This window comes from Phaseolus vulgaris, chromosome 1, assembly GCF_051622355.1.
Source record: "Phaseolus vulgaris cultivar YP4 chromosome 1, ASM5162235v1, whole genome shotgun sequence".
Taxonomy (NCBI): Eukaryota; Viridiplantae; Streptophyta; class Magnoliopsida; order Fabales; family Fabaceae; genus Phaseolus; species Phaseolus vulgaris.
In genome coordinates, this window is record NC_143498.1 from 2387911 (window position 1) to 2406752 (window position 18842).

The 18842-nt window shown below is 34.4% G+C and overlaps 3 protein-coding genes across 4 annotated transcripts; 2 read left to right on the forward strand and 1 right to left on the reverse strand.

The window, feature by feature from the left end:
* The first annotated feature begins 1033 nt into the window (after positions 1-1033).
* On the forward strand, positions 1034-7309 carry LOC150029454 (S-adenosyl-L-methionine-dependent methyltransferases superfamily protein). Of its 2 annotated transcripts, none has more exons than XR_016516363.1 (8): positions 1034-2288; positions 2563-2712; positions 4156-4426; positions 4525-4617; positions 4967-5141; positions 5650-6009; positions 6096-6290; positions 6978-7309. XR_016516363.1 is itself a non-coding variant. In XM_090296611.1 (8 exons), the coding sequence occupies exons 1-8, from the start codon at positions 1464-1466 to the stop codon at positions 7174-7176; spliced, it is 2151 nt and encodes a 716-aa protein (XP_090152737.1). In that variant the 5' UTR covers positions 1034-1463; the 3' UTR covers positions 7177-7309. The 2 variants fall into 2 exon arrangements, 1 of the variants encoding a protein (XP_090152737.1); XM_090296611.1 differs by having other exon boundaries at positions 5650-5892.
* Positions 7310-8645: 1336 nt separating this feature from the next.
* Positions 8646-13576, forward strand: LOC137815338 (flavodoxin family protein / radical SAM domain-containing protein). The gene is made up of 8 exons (XM_068618483.2): positions 8646-9709; positions 9914-10029; positions 10486-10661; positions 11378-11568; positions 11656-11742; positions 12472-12629; positions 12719-12929; positions 13009-13576. Exons 1-8 carry the CDS (start codon positions 8873-8875, stop codon positions 13153-13155), a joined length of 1923 nt encoding a protein of 640 aa, XP_068474584.2. The 5' UTR covers positions 8646-8872; the 3' UTR covers positions 13156-13576.
* Positions 13577-17560: 3984 nt separating this feature from the next.
* Positions 17561-18190, reverse strand: LOC137816414 (uncharacterized). Its single transcript, XM_090296683.1, has one exon. It carries the CDS (start codon positions 18042-18044, stop codon positions 17652-17654), a length of 393 nt encoding a protein of 130 aa, XP_090152809.1. The 5' UTR covers positions 18045-18190; the 3' UTR covers positions 17561-17651.
* Positions 18191-18842: the final 652 nt, after the last annotated feature.

Below are 18842 nucleotides of genomic sequence, written 5' to 3' on the forward strand. Positions count from 1 at the left end.
TCATCTAAGCCTCAAGATGAACTTGACATGCTAATAAAGGTGGTGGAAGGAATGACATACTTATAGTTTTCATTGTAAAATATAAGATATGGAAAAAAAATGACAAATAAGAATAAGCATAGAATGCAAAAGCTTCAAAGAGAATGTTTCAAACAAAATTCACATTCAAATATTACTCATTAAGTTATACGATGTTTTAAGACACAAAGCAAAACATTGGCTATCCTATAATCTTGTTAGTTCATGATCATGCAAAACCCTCACTAAAAACTAAAAGCATTTAATTTTGTCTAGCAAATGATTACTCATAAGTAATAATATATGAATATATCCAACAATTACAAAATGAACTTGAAACAAAACACTCTATAACACCTTAAAATGTTACAAATGTTATTTCAAATTTCAAGTTTACTTTTACTTACTCATATAAAAATCAATCACTTAAAAATCGTTCAAATGTTTTTAATCGTGATAAAAAAATATCAATTCAAATAAATCATCTATTTGTCAACATTACTTTTTACTCAAATTCTTAACTTGAAGGCTTAAATATATTATAAATTATTTATTGTTGACAAATTAGTCAATTACAACTTTAAAATAAAGATTAACAACTTCACTATCTATTATCATATTTCCAATATATTATTTAGTTACAACATGCTTATATCCTTCAACTAAAAGATAATTTTTTTTTATACAATAACGTTTTCGTAAAAAGAGATATTCACTTTAACTCACCTATTCAATACTTATATTAATTTACTTTTAACCATTTTCTTGTTCACTTGTTGAATTTAGTATTAATATTCTTACATTCTCTCTTATCCTGATTAAGATAATTCATCATTAATGCCCTCAAAACACTTCACGTCTAAAGAGATAAAAGATTTTTTTTTTCTCATCAAAGATAATGTCTAAAATTCAAGTAAGAACAGAACATTTTGTTTTCTTTTGAGAAATAATAATAATTATTATAGTTGTTGTAATTATTATTAATAATAGTGTTTTAGCACACTGGTAAATACCGTTGTTGATTAATCGCTGACTACGTATAATCTACTGTGTTTTTTCTGCACCAAACCTCATACGGATCGAAGCTCCGAGGAACATGTCCATTGCCTAACCATGATACCTCAACCACTGACGCTACTTCGAACCCCTTTTGTCTCTTTAACTCTCGTTTCCCACAATAACCATTCCCACGCTTCCCCTTTCTCAAAGTTTTTTACTTTCCCATTCTTCACTCTGAAACAGACATCATTTCTTCCATAAGGGCCACCCCACCTAAACCTCTTCATTTCACTTCTCAGATTTGAACAAGAGTTATCGATTTCCGTTGTTTCACTCTTCACATTTTCATTTGTTGGACCGATAGGCTTAGATCAAGGAGGGTGGTGGTAGTTCGAAGAGCTTACATCGATAATTGGGTTTCAAATTTTGGTTTTCTGGATTGAAGTATGGCCATAGCTCGGTTGGTTCGGCAGGCGAAACGCCCTCATGGGTTGTGGGTGAAGATGGCAGCTGTGACTGTATTGGGTCTCTGTTTCATCTTTGTGTGGGGAGTGTTTTCTTCTTCTTCTTCCTCTGTCACTTCCCAAAGGGAGAGTTTTGAGGACATTGCGGAACCCGTGTCCTCTTCTTCTCACAAGCCGCAAAAGTTGAGAGATGATTCTAAAAAGGGTGGGGGGAGTGAGAAAAAGAGTAAGAGTAACGGTAACGGGTCTTCTCACTCTTCTGCCACGCGTCCTCACTCTGAACAACACAAGGGAAAGGACAGCAAGAAAGAGAAGAAACACGTGCATGAGGAGGACAAGGAGAAAGGGAATCATCAAGGGTTAGAGGATCCTCAACCCCAACATGTGGAAGAGAAAGAGAAAGAGAAAGAGAACGAGAAAGAGGAAGTGGAGGTGGAGGGTGAAGAAGAGAAAGTGGATCATGAGAGTGAAGTGGATGTGGATGCTGATGGTGGCAGTGATTTGGCTGAATCCGTGGATAAGGATGGTTCCGAGGTGGTGGAGGATGTGGAGGAGTTGAGAAAAAAAAGCAAGGGAAAGATCACAGGACCCTTGTTTGATCCAAATGCTAGCTATAGCTGGAAATTGTGTAGTACTAGAAGCAAACATAATTACATTCCCTGCATTGATATTGAAGTTGGTGGTGGCAAAGTAACAAGCTACCGGCACACAGAGAGGAGTTGTCCTAGGACACCCCTTATGTGTCTGGTTCCTCTTCCTCATGAAGGGTATGGATTTCCACTGCCTTGGCCTGAGAGCAAATTGAAGGTATATGAAAAACCCATAAAATCCTAGTTTGGATTACTTCTTGGTTATGTGAGCTTTTGAATTGAGATAAGTATTTGGTTTTTGAGTTACAAGATATCCGTTATAAGTTCATAGGTGTTTATGCAGAAATTAGATAAGGTAGCTTATGGAAAAGTTACAAGTTGATTTTAATTCGTACCAAAAGATTGATTTTTTTTTGTCTTATTCGTGTTTCTTCAGAAATTTATTCAAATTGGGACGGAATTTCTCATGGTAACATCTTGTGTCAGTGCAGATATTGTATAAGAATGTTGCACACCCGAAACTAGCTGCTTACATAAAAAGGCATAGTTGGTTGATGGAGTCTGAAGAGTATCTTACTTTTCCCCAAAACCAATCTGAGTTCAAGGGAGGGATTCATCACTATCTTGAGTCCATTGAAGAGGTAAGTTTTCTACTAGGTTGTGTTATGTTTGGTACCTCTTAAGCATGATTGTGGACAAACAGAATTGATCATGTATGAAAACTATAAGAGGGACTGCTGGAGTTTTATTTGTATACATGATAAACTCAGAACTACCTTAGTGACGTTAGAGATTAACTTGCTAGTAACTTGGTGACTTGAATTTTTTCATTGTACCTGGGATTCTCTGTTTGGAGAGAACACTGAACTAAGTGAAATTACTAGTTATAGTAGGTCTCTCCTTTTAACACTAGCAAATTCATATGGTGTGTGTTTCATGTAGTTAGATGATTTTGAGACTGGCTAGTTCAGTAAGTTTAACACTTATGTTCAAAGTGTTATGCTTGAAAGTCTGATAGGAGGCGACCCTTTGTTACAAAGGTTTATGAGAGAAGAAATAAGGGAAATGGGAATAATGCCCTTTGATGTTAGTTAAAAGGAGGTTTGTATTAAAAATAATTAACATGTCAGTAGAGAGTAAAGGAGGTTTGTATTAAAAGATACATGGGAGAGAAGGAGGGGTATGGGAAATATATTGTTGGGAGGATTCTGGTCCCTGGAAGAACCTGAGCTATTCTTTTCTATAATACCTGATCTACTTGTGAGCTTATTTGGCTTAAACAATTACTTAAAGAAATGCAATTTGGAGATGTCACTCAAATAACAATTATATGAGATACTTAGGCTACTCTTCATATTAACTCAAATCTCATCCTTCATGGAAGGACCAAACATTTTGAGATTGCTTACCATTTTATTCAGGAAAATACTGTATCTGGAGACATCAAGTTAATTCGAATGATCAATTAGCAAATATTTTCACTAAATCTTTACTGGAACCTATAATTGGTTATATTTGTAATAAGCTTGGTACATACGATTTATATGTACCAACTTGAGGGGGAGTGTTAAATGTAATGGACTTAGCCCATATATTTTGTATGATTCATATCTATAAATACATAACCCTATGTGTTCATTATACACAAGGGATTAATCCATATCTCTTTTACTTTATATTAACATAAATAAACCCTTTAAATAAATAAAAAAATATAGATTGAGATTGCAGAATGAAAGAGTTAAGTTATGCCAATCATCAAGAAGGCTGAACTATATATCTTAACTATAGATACAATAAGTTGAAAATGTATATATGACACTGAAATTTCTAGGATTGTATTGTTATGGTTTGTTCAACAAGTTATTGAATACTTTTAGGGCTTTCTTTGTCACAGCCATTTTCAGCGCTTGGTTTTATTTGCACAACTTATATTTCTCTGTATATTCTATAATTGCATTGTGATGGTAATATTAATACTTGTTTATACTAGCTTACAAGTTTCAACTAAAAATATTTTTTTGTTACTCTTTATTATGTATGTCGTCTTGGAAACATTTTGATACTCATTCTGAACTTTATAGATGGTACCAGACATTGAATGGGGTAAAAACATTCGTGTTGTCCTGGACATTGGATGTACAGATTCGAGCTTTGCAGCTGCGCTCCTTGATAAGGAAGTTTTAACATTATCACTAGGATTGAAGAATGACCTTGTGGACGTGGCTCAGGTGGCACTTGAACGGGGTTTTCCAGCAGTGATTAGTCCTTTCAATAGAAGGAGGCTTCCTTTTCCAAGTCAAGTTTTTGATGCTATACATTGTGCAGGTTGCAGCATACCTTGGCATACCAACGGTTTGTGTTCCTGTCTTCAGTTTCTTGTTTTCTGAAATAGTTCTCCAAATTACATGTATTTTGTTACAAGAACAGGTTGAAATTTCCCACTTTTTCAGGTGGAAAACTTCTGTTGGAGATGAATAGGATTCTTAGACCTGGTGGATACTTTATTATGTCAACTAAACATGACAGTATTGAAGAAGAAGAAGGTTTGGTCTCATGCTTCATTCATATGTGCCTTCACAGATGACATAAAGAAATTCAGTTTCTTATCAATTAATAATTATTATCATAAATTCTTGTTTGAGAAAAACTGAAGCAGGATATTAATTAATTTATTAGTATTAAAAACGGATCCATTATTGGTTTGGTCATGTTAAACCATGATCAAAATGGTAACAATTAAGTACACATTTCAAATTTATATTATATAAAATTAGGTAAAATTTTGAATTAACATAGCAATGCTTTGTGTAGATATTAACCTTGCTCTGTATTGTTACATCATGACAACTGAATTGTCGTACAAGTGACAGTTATTTATCTTTTCTCCTCCAGCCATGACAACATTGACTGCATCTATTTGTTGGAATGTTCTGGCTCACAAAAGTGATGATGTTGGCGAAGTTGGAGTTAAAATATATCAGAAGCCTGAAGGAAATGACATATACCAACTGAGGAGGAAGAAGATTCCACCGCTTTGCAAAGAAAATGAAAATCCTGATGCAGTCTGGTATCCTACTGTAAATATTATTTTGCTAAATTGATCTTCTAGCAGTATGTCTTTGCTTTCTACAATATTTTCCCAGTTACAAATTTTTATTGGTGAATGTAGACTTGTATTTATCTTCAGCATGCTAACCTGATTTTACTGCGTTAGTTTTTGTTACCAGAGTTTCCTTGATCTAGTAATGAAATACAATCACACATTAGTATGGTGGTGCAGCTGGTGATTAGAATTGGCTGTTACTTGTTTGGTTATGTATGTACTATATTTATGGTTAGAACTTTGAATTGATCATTTGAGCTTCCAAACAAAACTAGGAAAAAAAAAGATTATGATTGAACATTATGTTGAGACTTTATATGCCGGGGATACTTCAAACCAAACTAATCATTTGTGTGTTTGTGAATCTTTGTGTACTGCATTTAGCTGCTTGAGTTCATCACACGGTGTAGCTTATTTCTAATCAGATTAATCTCATTCATTAGTTGGTAAATTTTCAATGTTCTTTGAATAGGTATGTTCCCATGAAGACTTGTTTGCACCCCATTCCATCTGGAATTGAACAACATGGGGCAGAGTGGCCTGAGGAATGGCCGGCGAGGCTCGAAACCTATCCTGATTGGGTGAACAACAAAGAGAAAGTGGTTGCAGACACCAATCACTGGAATGCTGTTGTTAATAAGTCATATATCAGTGGATTGGGCATTAACTGGACAAGTATCCGGAATGTAATGGACATGAAATCCATCTATGGAGGGTATGCCAGAAAACCAGTTTGAATTTTGTACTCAATTTGAAAGTCCTTGTATCATGGATAAGTTCCTTGCATCAATGAGTGAGCTGCATTTTTCTCTGATACATATTTAATGCACATGTAATTTTTGTTCATTGCATGATTTCCTACATACATTAGAAACACTGGTAAAAAAGTAAATTAACAATTCTCCCTTCTAAATTCAGATTGGCTGTAGCTCTCTCTCAACAAAAGGTCTGGGTGATGAATGTAGTGCCTGTTCATGCACCTGATACACTTCCCATCATTTTTGAACGTGGACTTATTGGTATATACCATGATTGGTGTGAGTCATTTGGCACTTATCCAAGAACATATGACCTTTTGCATGCTGATCATTTGTTCTCACGGCTCAAAAACAGGTATTGTTGGATAATGTCTTAACATTATTCTATGTATGTTTTTTTCCTCGATGCTCTTTCATGACATTAAATAGTTCTGTTCTTGCTGATTATAGTAAAGTTAGAAGGTTCAAGTATGACATTAAATAGTTGTGTTGTTGCTGATAAGGTTCAAGTATGACATTAAATAGTTCTGTTATTGCTGATTATAGTAAAGTTAGAAGGTTCAAGTATGTTTTTACTTCATATAAAACTTAAGGACTTTTGTTCTGGTTCTTGTTATCTTTTTTTCCTTGATTCTCATCCTTTTAGAATTATCATATCATGTACTGATATGATACTATAAAAGGGCAAATACTAAAACAAGTCACATGATGAGATAACCACTACTTATGATTTTTTAAATGTATAACAGTGAGTGTCACCAATTTAATGTGGCATTAAATGGTTAAGTTCTTGAGATTGTAGTGAGATTAGAATTACATATTACAATTTTAGTGTTAAACTACATGCTTAAGATCACTGCATGTTCTTGAAAGTTGAAACAATTCTTTTGCAGATGCAAGCAGCTTGTGTTCATTGTTACAATTTTAGTGTTAAACTACATGTTTTTTTTTATAAAACTTTTATGTTAAGTATCATTATGCAACTTGACATTAAACTACATGCTTAAGATCAATGCATGTTCTTGAAACAATGATTTTGCAGGTGCAAGCAACCTGTGTCCATTGTTGTTGAGATGGACCGTATACTAAGACCAGGAGGTTGGACAATTATACGTGACAAAGTTGAAATTTTGAATCCATTGGAAGAAATATTGAAAAGTATGCAGTGGGAGATTAGGATGACTTTTGCTCAGGATAAGGAGGGTATCTTGTGTGCACAGAAAACTTTGTGGAGGCCTTAAGTCTCTGATATATGCAATTTTCTTCTTCTATAACACATCAACAACCATAACCACAAGTGTCACTATGATTTGTACTATTACCATATTCTTCCTTCAATGTGAAATGATATGCATGAAGGAGTTTTTATAGGCATCTTTCATCTAGCAAATCCATTTTTTTAACCATTGAGATTTACTATAAGAAATTCATTGAATAACAACCAAATTTAGAGACAAAAAATAATTAATCACTATATTAACTAAATTAAATACTAATTTAGAGATTAAAAAATTATTTATATTTAAAGTGGTTTCTATTATTAATAAAAATTTACGAAATAGTTTTTAAATTGGTATCTAATTAGTATTAAATACTAATACTAACTAATTCATTTATAATAAGATTTATTTTAACTAACAATAATATAAGACTAATACTAACTGATTTGTAATGAGATTTAGGTTAACTAACAATAGAGATAAAAATAATAATATATAGGTTAAAAGCCTTTAAACAACTTTTTTTTTCTTTTAATTAGAATAATTGGAAGTTTAAGGTGAATTTGAAGTATGAAGTTATTTGAATGGTTAAACTTTTAGAAATTTGGTGAAACAAGGAAGTGAGATTAATTTTTTTTAAAAAAAACTGAATTGGGATTTTAGACTATTTGTATAATTTAAATTTGTTGAAAAATTGATTGTGATAATTTAAAAAAATTAAGAGATTAAATTGAAGTAAAAGAAAAATATTAAAAGACGAAAACTGCTCATGAATCATAGTAGAAACTCTAAAAGTTATATAACCTATGTAGCATAGATACGGATACAGACACTGACACAACATGAGTATGAATACGAAGATACGTATAATCTCTAAAATGTAGAACACGGGGACACAAATCTATATATTATATAATTTTGAATTATATAAATTGAAAATAAATATTTATGTGCAAAAGTATGTTTGAGATTCTTTTGATAGCATGAAGATATTTTTCATGACTGGTTCAAAAGAATTTGTTCTTTATTTTTATAATCATAATAAAAATTTATACAATAAATTTGAGCTTTTAGAAAATTATTGTATTTATACATTTTAAAATTGTGTTAGAACCGTGCTAGAATTATAAAAAATTCAACAAATATTTTTTGAATTGAACACTTCACTGATAAGTGTTCTACGAGTGTCGACACCAATACGTGTATCCGACACGGACACACCATTTAAGAGAAGGGTCTGAATCTCATAGATTATAACTAAGTTTACATATATATATATAAACATATACGTCTAATATATCACTAGAAGACATATTGAGATAATAATAATTATAATTATTATGTTATTAAAAATTAGGCTAAAATAGTTATAAGTAGTGTGAATATTAATTAATAATATACTTAAACTAAACTTAACTATATTACATCTGATATTCAAAACTATTAGATGAATGTGAGACTACATAAATGTTTTTTACTTTACATAATATGTTTTAAATTTTAATTTACAATGATAACAAAGAACCGGGCCTGCAACTTCATAGCCCGGCCCATAAACCTTTTCGGTCTTGCTGGTTCCTCCGATGGTGTTGGCCGCTGCAAACAGCTCCCGATAAACCGTTTCATTTCACTCCATTTTTCAGTAACAACAACGCATAGTTGTTAGATAGAATTAGTACACATTTTCTCTCTGAAATCTTCGTTTTGCAGTGCAACAATGTCGCTGTCAAAATCACTATCCTCAGTTCCCGCGCGTCTCACACTCCTCGCTCTCTTCTCCGCCACCACCTTCTATTGTCTCTACAAATCTCGTCGTTTAAGATACCTCAAACTATCTTCTAACCCTAACCCTAAACCTAAACCTAAGATCATTTTCCTCTCAGAAACCGGAACCTGCAAAACCCTCGCTCTCCGCCTCCACCGTCTCCTCGCCTCCAACGGCGTCGCATTCGACGTCGTCGATTCGCGCCACTACGAGCCCGAGGATCTCCCCAAGGAGACGCTCCTCCTACTCGTTGCCTCCACGTGGCAGGACGGGGCTCCCCCCGCTGCCTCCCGCTTCTTCGCCACGTGGCTCGCCGAGGCCGCCGCCGATTTCCGCGCCGGCTCCCTCCTCCTTTCGAGCTGCCGTGTAGCCGTATTTGGCGTCGGGAGCCGAGCCTATGGCGAGTCCTTCAACGCCGTTGCGAAGGGCCTCGCGACGCACCTGAGGGCGCTCGGCGCCAAGGAGGTGGTTCCGCTTTGCGAAGGGGATGTTGATGGTGGTGACCTGGACGAGGTTTTCGATCGGTGGTGTGAGAAGGTGGTGGCCGTTTTGAAAGGAGGTGGTGTTGCGGAGTGCGATGATGATGATAGTGGTGGTGCTGTGGAGAGTGTCTATTCGAGTTCCGAAGAGGAGTCTGATGTGGAGAGTGAGATTGTTGACCTTGAGGACATTGCTGGTAAAGCTCCTTCACGGCGGAAGACTGTGGCTAATGGGGAAGAGAGTAATGGGAAATTGAATGGCAGAAAAGAAATGGTGACTCCGGTGATTCGAGCAAATTTAGAGAAGCAGGTATACAATTTTGAATAATGTGATAATGTATCACTGCGTGCTGTGCAATTCGTGTATGGTTTGCGTTTGTTAGAGTTGCCAAGTTTTTTTTTGTTGCTTAGTAAGTGACGGTTTAGTTTTCTGCCTGATTGAACTTTGGTAGATGAGACGTAGGTCTAAGTTCTTTTTTTGAAATGGCTTTATTCGAGGGTTGCCGATTTGCAGGGGTATAAAATCATTGGGTCGCATAGTGGTGTCAAGATTTGTAGATGGACCAAGGCGCAGCTTCGTGGTCGAGGTGGTTGCTATAAGCACTCGTTTTATGGAATCGAGAGTCACAGGTAATAGAGCAACTTGACATGCTATTCATTTTATGCTATATGTCCAGGTATATTTCATGTCATAACATTATATTTTAGCTGGAACTCTAGGGGCTTGATTTCTTTACCTTATTCATTCCCGCTGAATTTAAAGATGGAGTTCATTAGTTATGTTGGTATGCAACTCTCTGCACCGTTGGATGGTCTAAATTAAATTTCACAAACAAGAAATTAGTAAATGGGTTCGGAAGAGGAAAGAAAGAGGGTGTACCTTGATTTGAAGATAACTTTGGGCTGCAATATAGTAATTTGGCTTTTGAAAAGTGGGGTCATATAGTGGTTGGCTTTATCCTCCTTGCCATGGGTTTTGTGAATTTTTCTTGTGCTTGTCAAAAAAGTGGATTTATCATTTGTTCTAGATATTACTGAACCATATTTCAGCTGCCTAATTCACTGTCAATTTTTGAGTTCACACAGATGCATGGAGACAACCCCTAGCTTGGCATGTGCAAATAAATGTGTTTTCTGCTGGAGGCATCACACAAATCCAGTAGGGAAAAGTTGGCAATGGCAGATGGATGATCCGATAGAGATTGTAAATTCTGCAATAGACCTCCATAAAAATATGGTTAAACAAATGAAAGGAGTTCCTGGTAAACTTATCCATCTATGCTACAATCATATTGAAGTATAAGGATATTTGTCTGATTAATGGACCAACATAGGGGATTAGTCAATATGAAGGAGATAAAGTAGCTTTTGATCATATCCTGTGTAAATATGCTCTAATTGAAAGCGTTGGGCACACTAAAGATATGTTATAGTGAAGAAGTTTAGATGGAAAGAGGGGGTAGTGGTAAAGGTTTCATTTCAAGTAAATATTCTCTTGTTTGAGAACTTTTAAATGCGAGATCATCATGTAACCTTTCAATCCCTTAGCAAGACTATCTCTCGCAATTCAAAAAAGAAAATTTATTTGTCCCTCCATTTCCATTCAGTCCCTCCATTTAAGCCATGCCCTCAATCAAAACCTAAATTATGATCTCTTTGAAAAAAAACTTCCAATTTTAATGATTTATTCTGTGGTTGTATTGTTATATGAACACTGCATTCAATCTAGGTAGCATAGCATCTTGAAATTCCTGTGCGTTTGTATGGCGACAAAGCCCATTTTGATGTATTAATTTCCATAATGCTATGCTTTGTAATTATAAATCAATAAAAAGAAAAAGAAAACTGGGGCACAAGCACCCTGCTATGTGTTCATTCTGGATATTGTGGATATTAGCTTCAGAGAAACTCCACCTTTCTGAACATCACTGTGTTCATGGATTAATTCCTAAATTGCCTCATTTAACACTTTGTCTAGGAGTCACCTTGGAGCGATTAAATGAAGGTCTCTCACCTCGTCATTGTGCATTATCTCTTGTTGGTGAACCTATAATGTATCCAGAGATAAATGCACTTGTGGATGAGCTGCACAAAAGGAGGATTTCCACCTTTCTAGTTACAAATGCACAATTTCCAGAGAAAATTAAATCGCTCAAACCTATTACCCAGGTATTGCATCATTTAGAGATACTAAAGTAAACTCATGTTGGTTTTGCTAATGCTAGTCAAACCTAATATTCTTGTTCTGCCTTGCAGTTATATGTCAGTGTAGATGCTGCAACAAAGGACTCTTTGAAGGCAATTGATAGACCACTATTTGGCGATTTCTGGGAGCGATTCATTGTAAGTATTTCCCCGTTCTGAGTGAAAATATGTCCTTAGTAGAATCATAGTGTGTTAACAAGTGTATTAATAAGGTGCAGAGAAATTCCTTCTAAGTCACTGCAAAGAGTAGCTTAACAGAATTACAGAGATGTCTTTCTTTTGTTGTCCAAGAGCTTTTTTTAGGATCCTTAGTTCCCACCATGATCGCCAATTTCAAAGCATGGATGTAGTAATAGATCCCAAAAAAGAAAACTGTTAGTATTAGTAGATCATGAGTAGCTAATCATCATACTGTCAAAGTTGGTAGGGAATCATATTATTTTGGAGATAATCACTGACAAGTTAATCATTATACTGGCAAAAGTCTGATGAATGTATCTACTTGCATGGAAAATGAACGAGAGTCAGTCTTGAAGTAGACTTCATAATAAATTAAGGGTATACAAGGAAATTAGCAATTAATACATCTGAAAATGAGTCTATTGTGGTTCTTATAATTAAGACAAGAAGTACACCACTGATTTGTTTCTTATAGATAGGACCAGGGGAGTATTTATTTTGTTAGAACCCCTCTTTTTTCATTATAAAGAGTGTGGAATACTAGTTGTAATAGTCACTATTTGATTACAGAAAAAACACAACTAATTCAGTTTCTTTTTCCTTTTATGTTGAATTTAATCTTAGCATGTGGTGTATACTTTGTCTGCTTGATCAGTTTGTCTATGTATGTTCATAACTATTTGCCAGGATTCCTTGACTGCTTTAAGGGAAAAACATCAGCGAACTGTATACCGCCTGACCCTGGTGAAAGGTTGGAATACTGAAGATGTTGATGCTTATTCTAAGCTCTTTAGTATAGGAGATCCTGACTTTGTTGAAATCAAGGGAGTTACGTATTGTGGCTCGTAAGTCTTCACACTATTCCCCTATTTGTCCAGTACTCAACTTGGTTTAGTCTTAGACCCTCTTTTAAATGACAAGGTGCTCTTCACAGGTCCACTACATCAAAACTGACAATGGAAAATGTCCCTTGGCATACTGATGTGAAAGCTTTTTCAGAGGCCCTAGCTTTGAAAAGCCAAGGAGAGTATGAAGTTGCATGTGAGCATGCTCACTCGTGCTGTGTCCTCTTAGCAAAAACTAATAAGTTCAAAATCGATGGTCAGTGGTATACATGGATAGACTATGAAAAATTTCATGATCTGGTAGGTGTTCGAGTCCTACTGTTCTTTTGGACCAATTTGGATTATTTGTTTATGAAATTTAGCCTCAATTTATTTTCAGGTGGCATCTGGAAAAACTTTTGACAGCAGTGATTACATGACTGTCACACCATCCTGGGCCATCTATGGATCGGATGAAGGTGGATTTGATCCAAGACAATTGAGATATAGGAAAGAGAGACATCACAAGTCAAGCCGCAAACAATGAGGTTAGACATTTAAGAGCTTTTGGCCACTGACATTCATTTTCCTGTTGATCTTACTTCTTCGGTGTATAACTCATTAGGTTATACAACATACTTCAATAGGATAGTTTTGTAATACATGGCTTCATACATAGGCTAGTACGATTTCAGTGTATTTAAGCCCCCAAGTTTTCCCAATTGCAAGTTGAAAGAACATTATATTTTTCTTATTTACCTCGAATTTTGGATGTCAATTGTAGTCGCAGAAGCAACTTATTTTTGAGATTGAGATCGGTAGAATATGTTTGAGCTTTTGCTGTACAAAGCATTGCTTAGTGTTGCTCTGTTGTAATATTTTGGCAAACTCCTTTAGTTATAGCCTTTCAGGAGAGGAGGATTAGGTGGAAATATTATAATATAATGCAAACATGTAGATTGTGTAAATCTCGAAGTAATGCTTTCTACCCCTATTGTCTTCCTAGAGTTCAATAGTAAACAGTTTTAAATTATTATTGTACATGTACGACGAATAGCCAACCTTGTTAGTTATTGACCATAATGTTCTCTTCTACCCAAACACTCACAACTTCATTATTTTTTAGTCCTTGAAAGATTCTATTCAAATAATTTGTCTCTTAGTCATATTTCTATGTACTAATGGTAAATTCAAATTATTGTTACTATTAAGAAAACTCAAGCGATATCAACTTCCTATGAACGAGAACTGCCGAATGAATGCCAAATTTTGTTATCGAAGGATGCGAATGATGTTAAAATTTAAGATGAATAAATTGATGTCACACGCCTTTTAGGATCAAAGTGTTTATTCTTTAGAGTTCTGCCACCCTCCACCTCACGCTCAATTTATAACTTTGAAGTCAAAATATGGGTATCCAAAGCGGTTTTCCGGATGCTGCGTTACACTTGTGGATTTGTGGGTCGAGTCATACTCATTACTCATATGTTGGTACATACCATTTTCACGTTTTTACCATGCGTGATTTTTGCTGGTCCCATCCTCCGCTATTAATTTTTTCCATACTTTAATTTGGTTTCACATGACATTTTGGTTTTGCTAGTATTACAATTCAGATTTCCCTTTTCCCCCGAAACATGCTTTCTCACAGCAGCTACCATGTTCTCTCTATTTTTCTTAACAGTCCCTTTCAATTATAATCCTTTTGCATCAAGTTTGGACCACTACTACAGAATGCCTAATCCACATAAGCTGAGAGATGATCGTATGATATGCCTGCTTTCAATTTGCCTGCTCTCTGAAACACTGGAATCCAAGCCCCAAGTCTAATCGTATTTGATTCATTGGTCATTCATATGAACGAGAACGATAAAATCACACAGCAAACCTCTGAATAAGAATAAAATCCTCATCTTAGAAATACGATTAAAAAAATCCTAGAAGCAGCAGATGTTGAGGAATGCTTTTAACAAAAGTGATTTATGTTTTTAGAATGAAAAATGAAATGTTGAATGGGATTGTGTGTTGGATACGTGTGGACTGTGTGAACTTCCATGAACGAAAAATGGACATATAGTACAATATTCTTGTCCCTCTGTACCATTGTCCCCCACAACTTATTTAAACCAATAATTTCTCTTGGACTCGTCACATCCTAATTGCCAAATTTTCAAATCTATATCTCTTTTCCAATTGGGACAAAACTTAAATATAAATTCTGCTAAATAACAACCTTCAATTACCAACCAAGGACAATTACCAATAGCACCAAACAAACACAAAGAAACTCTTTCAAATATGAAACTGCGTACTTTGATTGAAAGTTCAAGAGGTTCTATTTTAAACAAATCTTTTAGGTCAAAGTTTAAAATGTTAAATTACCTTGTCCGAGTCTTTAAGAAAATTAATTTAATATTTTTATTTGAATTTTTAGTCATTTGTTTATGTAACTTTAGTTTTAGGTTTTAGTTCATTTTTGAACTTTTTTTTATTGAAATACCACGTAATTTATTCGAAAAATAAAATAGAGTATTAATGGTGGAGTAACTAAAATAAGTACTGGAATAGCAAAGGAAAAGTATATTAAATAATACCAATAAAAGGGAAAAGTATATTAAATAGATGTGTCAGAATTTTTTTTGAAATAATGAGATTTAAAAAGCAATGTTTTAAAAAATGTTATAAACCAATTAAACAATCTTTTTATCTATCACTTTTTTTGTTCAGGTAAACTTTACAAAGTCCAAACGCAATTCTAATAGTAAAATATATAGATGATTGTGGAGCAAATGAAAGACGTGAGAACTTGAAAGTACCATTTTTTTCTAATAAACTTTTTAATAACTTTTTGTACTAACAGATACATGTGCGCAATTATAGACTTTTTAAGAGTTTTAGTTATTGGGTTAGACGGAAAATAACTAAATCCTTGTAAACACTAAAATAACGTTATTCTTGGAAATATTATACTATGATTAAAAAATTTAGTAATAGTGTAAATTAATGATAAAGAAATTTATATTAAAGGAAAACTTGTAATTTAATTTATAAAGATAAAAATATAAATATGAATTAAAAATAAATGGGTGGTTAATATATGAAATTAGGATTTGGAATAATATACATGTGATCCAATGAAAATTATAATAATTCTTAAAAACGTTCAAATATTAAAATTTCGAAATAGCTTCTAAAATACATTCTCATTCAAGATGAAGAATTAGATTTATTACATAAAAAGTCAGTTATTTTTAAATGTTCACGATTTGTTCCACCCAAAAATGAACAGAAACAAGTAATCAAACGCTCAAAATACCAATTTGAGAACAATTTTTTTTGAAAAAAAACTGTTATATATAGTGCGATAACCTTATCTGAAGCCTTCTGATTCTGAGTGAATGGTTGACCTTGGTGTGAAGAAGAAGTATGAAATGGTTGTGTTTTATAAAAGCTAATGCCATCGTTATCCAAATTCTCACAAAAGCCAACTTCTCCACTCAAACCATTCTACTAACACACCCTTTGCCATTTCTCACTTTCAACTTCATTTCTTCCACATTTGCCATGTCAAATTCAAGGAGAAAAACCTCACACGTCACTTTAAAAGTTTAGCATGGAAACTAATGAAAACATGTTGTAGGCCATGAATGGAATCTCTCATTCATTCCTTCCTTCCACCACCCATTGGTTTCACAAATACCAACAAAGGAGAAAACCCATTTGCCCAACACAAAATTCCACCTTATCATTAACTATTCAAAACATTCTAGATTTGCAACATCTCTGATGTAATTCATAGTATCCAACTTATGAATCTCATCTTATAAATCGATCTAAAATCAACGATGACATCAGAATCATTTAAAGTTTATCTTAATAAGAAAAGTTTGTCATCAATTAATCAGTTATAACTATCAACATTACAAAACTGTATAGGTTACTTACTTTATTTTGTAATATAATACTTGTTTTCTCTGTTTGCAGTAAAAATATTTGGTATGACAGTAAAAAGGATGAACATAGATTTGCTAACGTTGGAGAAAAGTTAAGAATGAAAAAGCAGTGAAGAGTAGTGTTAATGGGAAAGTGGTGTTAACGTCCAACCATCCTTATCATTCATTGGTGCTCTTAGGCGGCTACTACATTCTTCATTGGAACGTGACTCTCACACACTTTATTTTTTCTTCACTCACTCTCTCAACACAATCACCCTTTTCCAACACTCCCAACACAATACACACAAATAAATAAATAAAACAGTACCTTCAATTACTACAACTACAAACAGAATCCATCATAAGACAGTAATAGCAGCACTCAAACTTTATAAAATCACATAATAACTAACATCAAATATGAAGCAGATGATGCTGATGATGATGCTGCCATGTTGCAAAACACAGTAAAAGAAAGCTATGGTATATCAAGAGCATGACCAATATTTTCTTGAATGGTTAACTACAGTTTCAAGCTAAACTGAAAGCTTTGGAAGATGAAGAAAACACCCAATAAGACAAAGGAGGAAAATTTACCAAAATGGTGCAATTCAGTTTGAGTATTACTGGACAAATACAGAAAAAATTATAAAATGAGTGGCAACTTCAATTCAAATAAAAAATTGGTACACTGGTTGGTTCATATCCTTTTGCTGCACAACTATGGTTGATAGTTGTAGGCAATTAACAAACATACACAACACACTCAGATAAGAACATCTTTTCTGTGTGTGAGTGAGTGAAGCAATGGATAGTAATATCCAAGTTGAACTAAAGAAACTAGTAATTGAAGTCATGGAACATAACATAATACATATCTTTCAGGCAAAAGGTAAACCAATAACCTCGTTCAAGTGTTTCTGTTGGAACTTGTGTTCTCCAACAGCAACAGCAACAACATCAATAATATCAGTTTTGATACCAATCCTCTGAATAAAAAAACATGGCAAGACCAAGGAACCAACCAAGAATCAATTGCTTAATGAAAAAGTTGAGTGAAAGAAAGAAACTATGAAAAAGAGAGAAAAAGGAGCAATGATTATATATATTAGCTACTCTTTCTGGGTTTGCTTTTCCTCCTAGCTCTGCTTCTCGATGGCTCCACTTTTGGAAGTTGCATCTCCTCTTGTTTTGCAACCCTCATGCATGCTGATGATGATGCTGCTCCCTCTTCCTCGTTGGATGTAACTTTCTCCATTGAACTCTCTATGCCTAGTGCTGATATAGAACCTCCTCTTTGCTCCATCACCTGTGCCTTCTCCTCTTCACTTTCTTCCATCTTTGCAATAATAACCTTACGAGGTCTACCTCTCTTTCTAGGAGCTGCTTGAGGTTGAGGCTGAGCTTCTTCTTGCTCTTTCTCATCATCTATGGTGGAAGATGCTTCAGCTATTGCCACAGAAAGTTCCTTAGTTTTCTGTGGCTTTTTCTTACCCATCATCAATACAATACTCACTATTTCTTATTTCCAAATTTTCAATTCAAAAACATCAATATCAAATCTCTCATCCCTTAAATCCCTTCACTGGATAGGATAGGAAGAAAAAGATGATCCTGTTTCTAATGCAAAACACACACACCCCCTCTCTCTGTTTTCTTAATTTTTATTTTGCAATATGTTAAAAGCAAGAAGACCAATATCTTTGACCAGAATCCGGGTGGAATAAAAGCAAGGCCTTTGTAAACTATAGTGGCATAAAAAAACAAATGACTATAGGTCTTCATTCGGGTGCCAATTAAATAAACCATTCATAGCATCATCTTTCACTTTCCTTTTTTGTCCATTCATAGTGTCATTCCAATTTATTTACACATCATTTTCCTCCTACCACAGCAGAAGAAAAAAAAAATGAAAGATAAATAGAAAAACAGAGAGAAAAGGAAGTAGCTATGTTAAGCTACTAGAAGAAAGAAAGTAGAGTAGTAGTAGTAGTAGAAGACAGTGTGTGCAGAAGGGTAAGCAAAGATGAGAATTGAAGTACCTTTCTCATTCACTGCTGAATAAAGTAAACAGAAATGATACATTTACAACCTCTATTTATCTATCTAAGATTTCAATGTTTACAATGATAAAAACACTCTTTCTTTATATCATAATTGGAAGTTGTATAATGGAATAGAGTAAACTAACTGAGAAGAGAGTGTGGTGAGTGATATTGGAGTGAAAAAGTAATAGTAGGAATAACCATGGTTAAGGGTGTGGACCAAAGAGGTGATGGGAAAAGGGGATGTGGGGTTT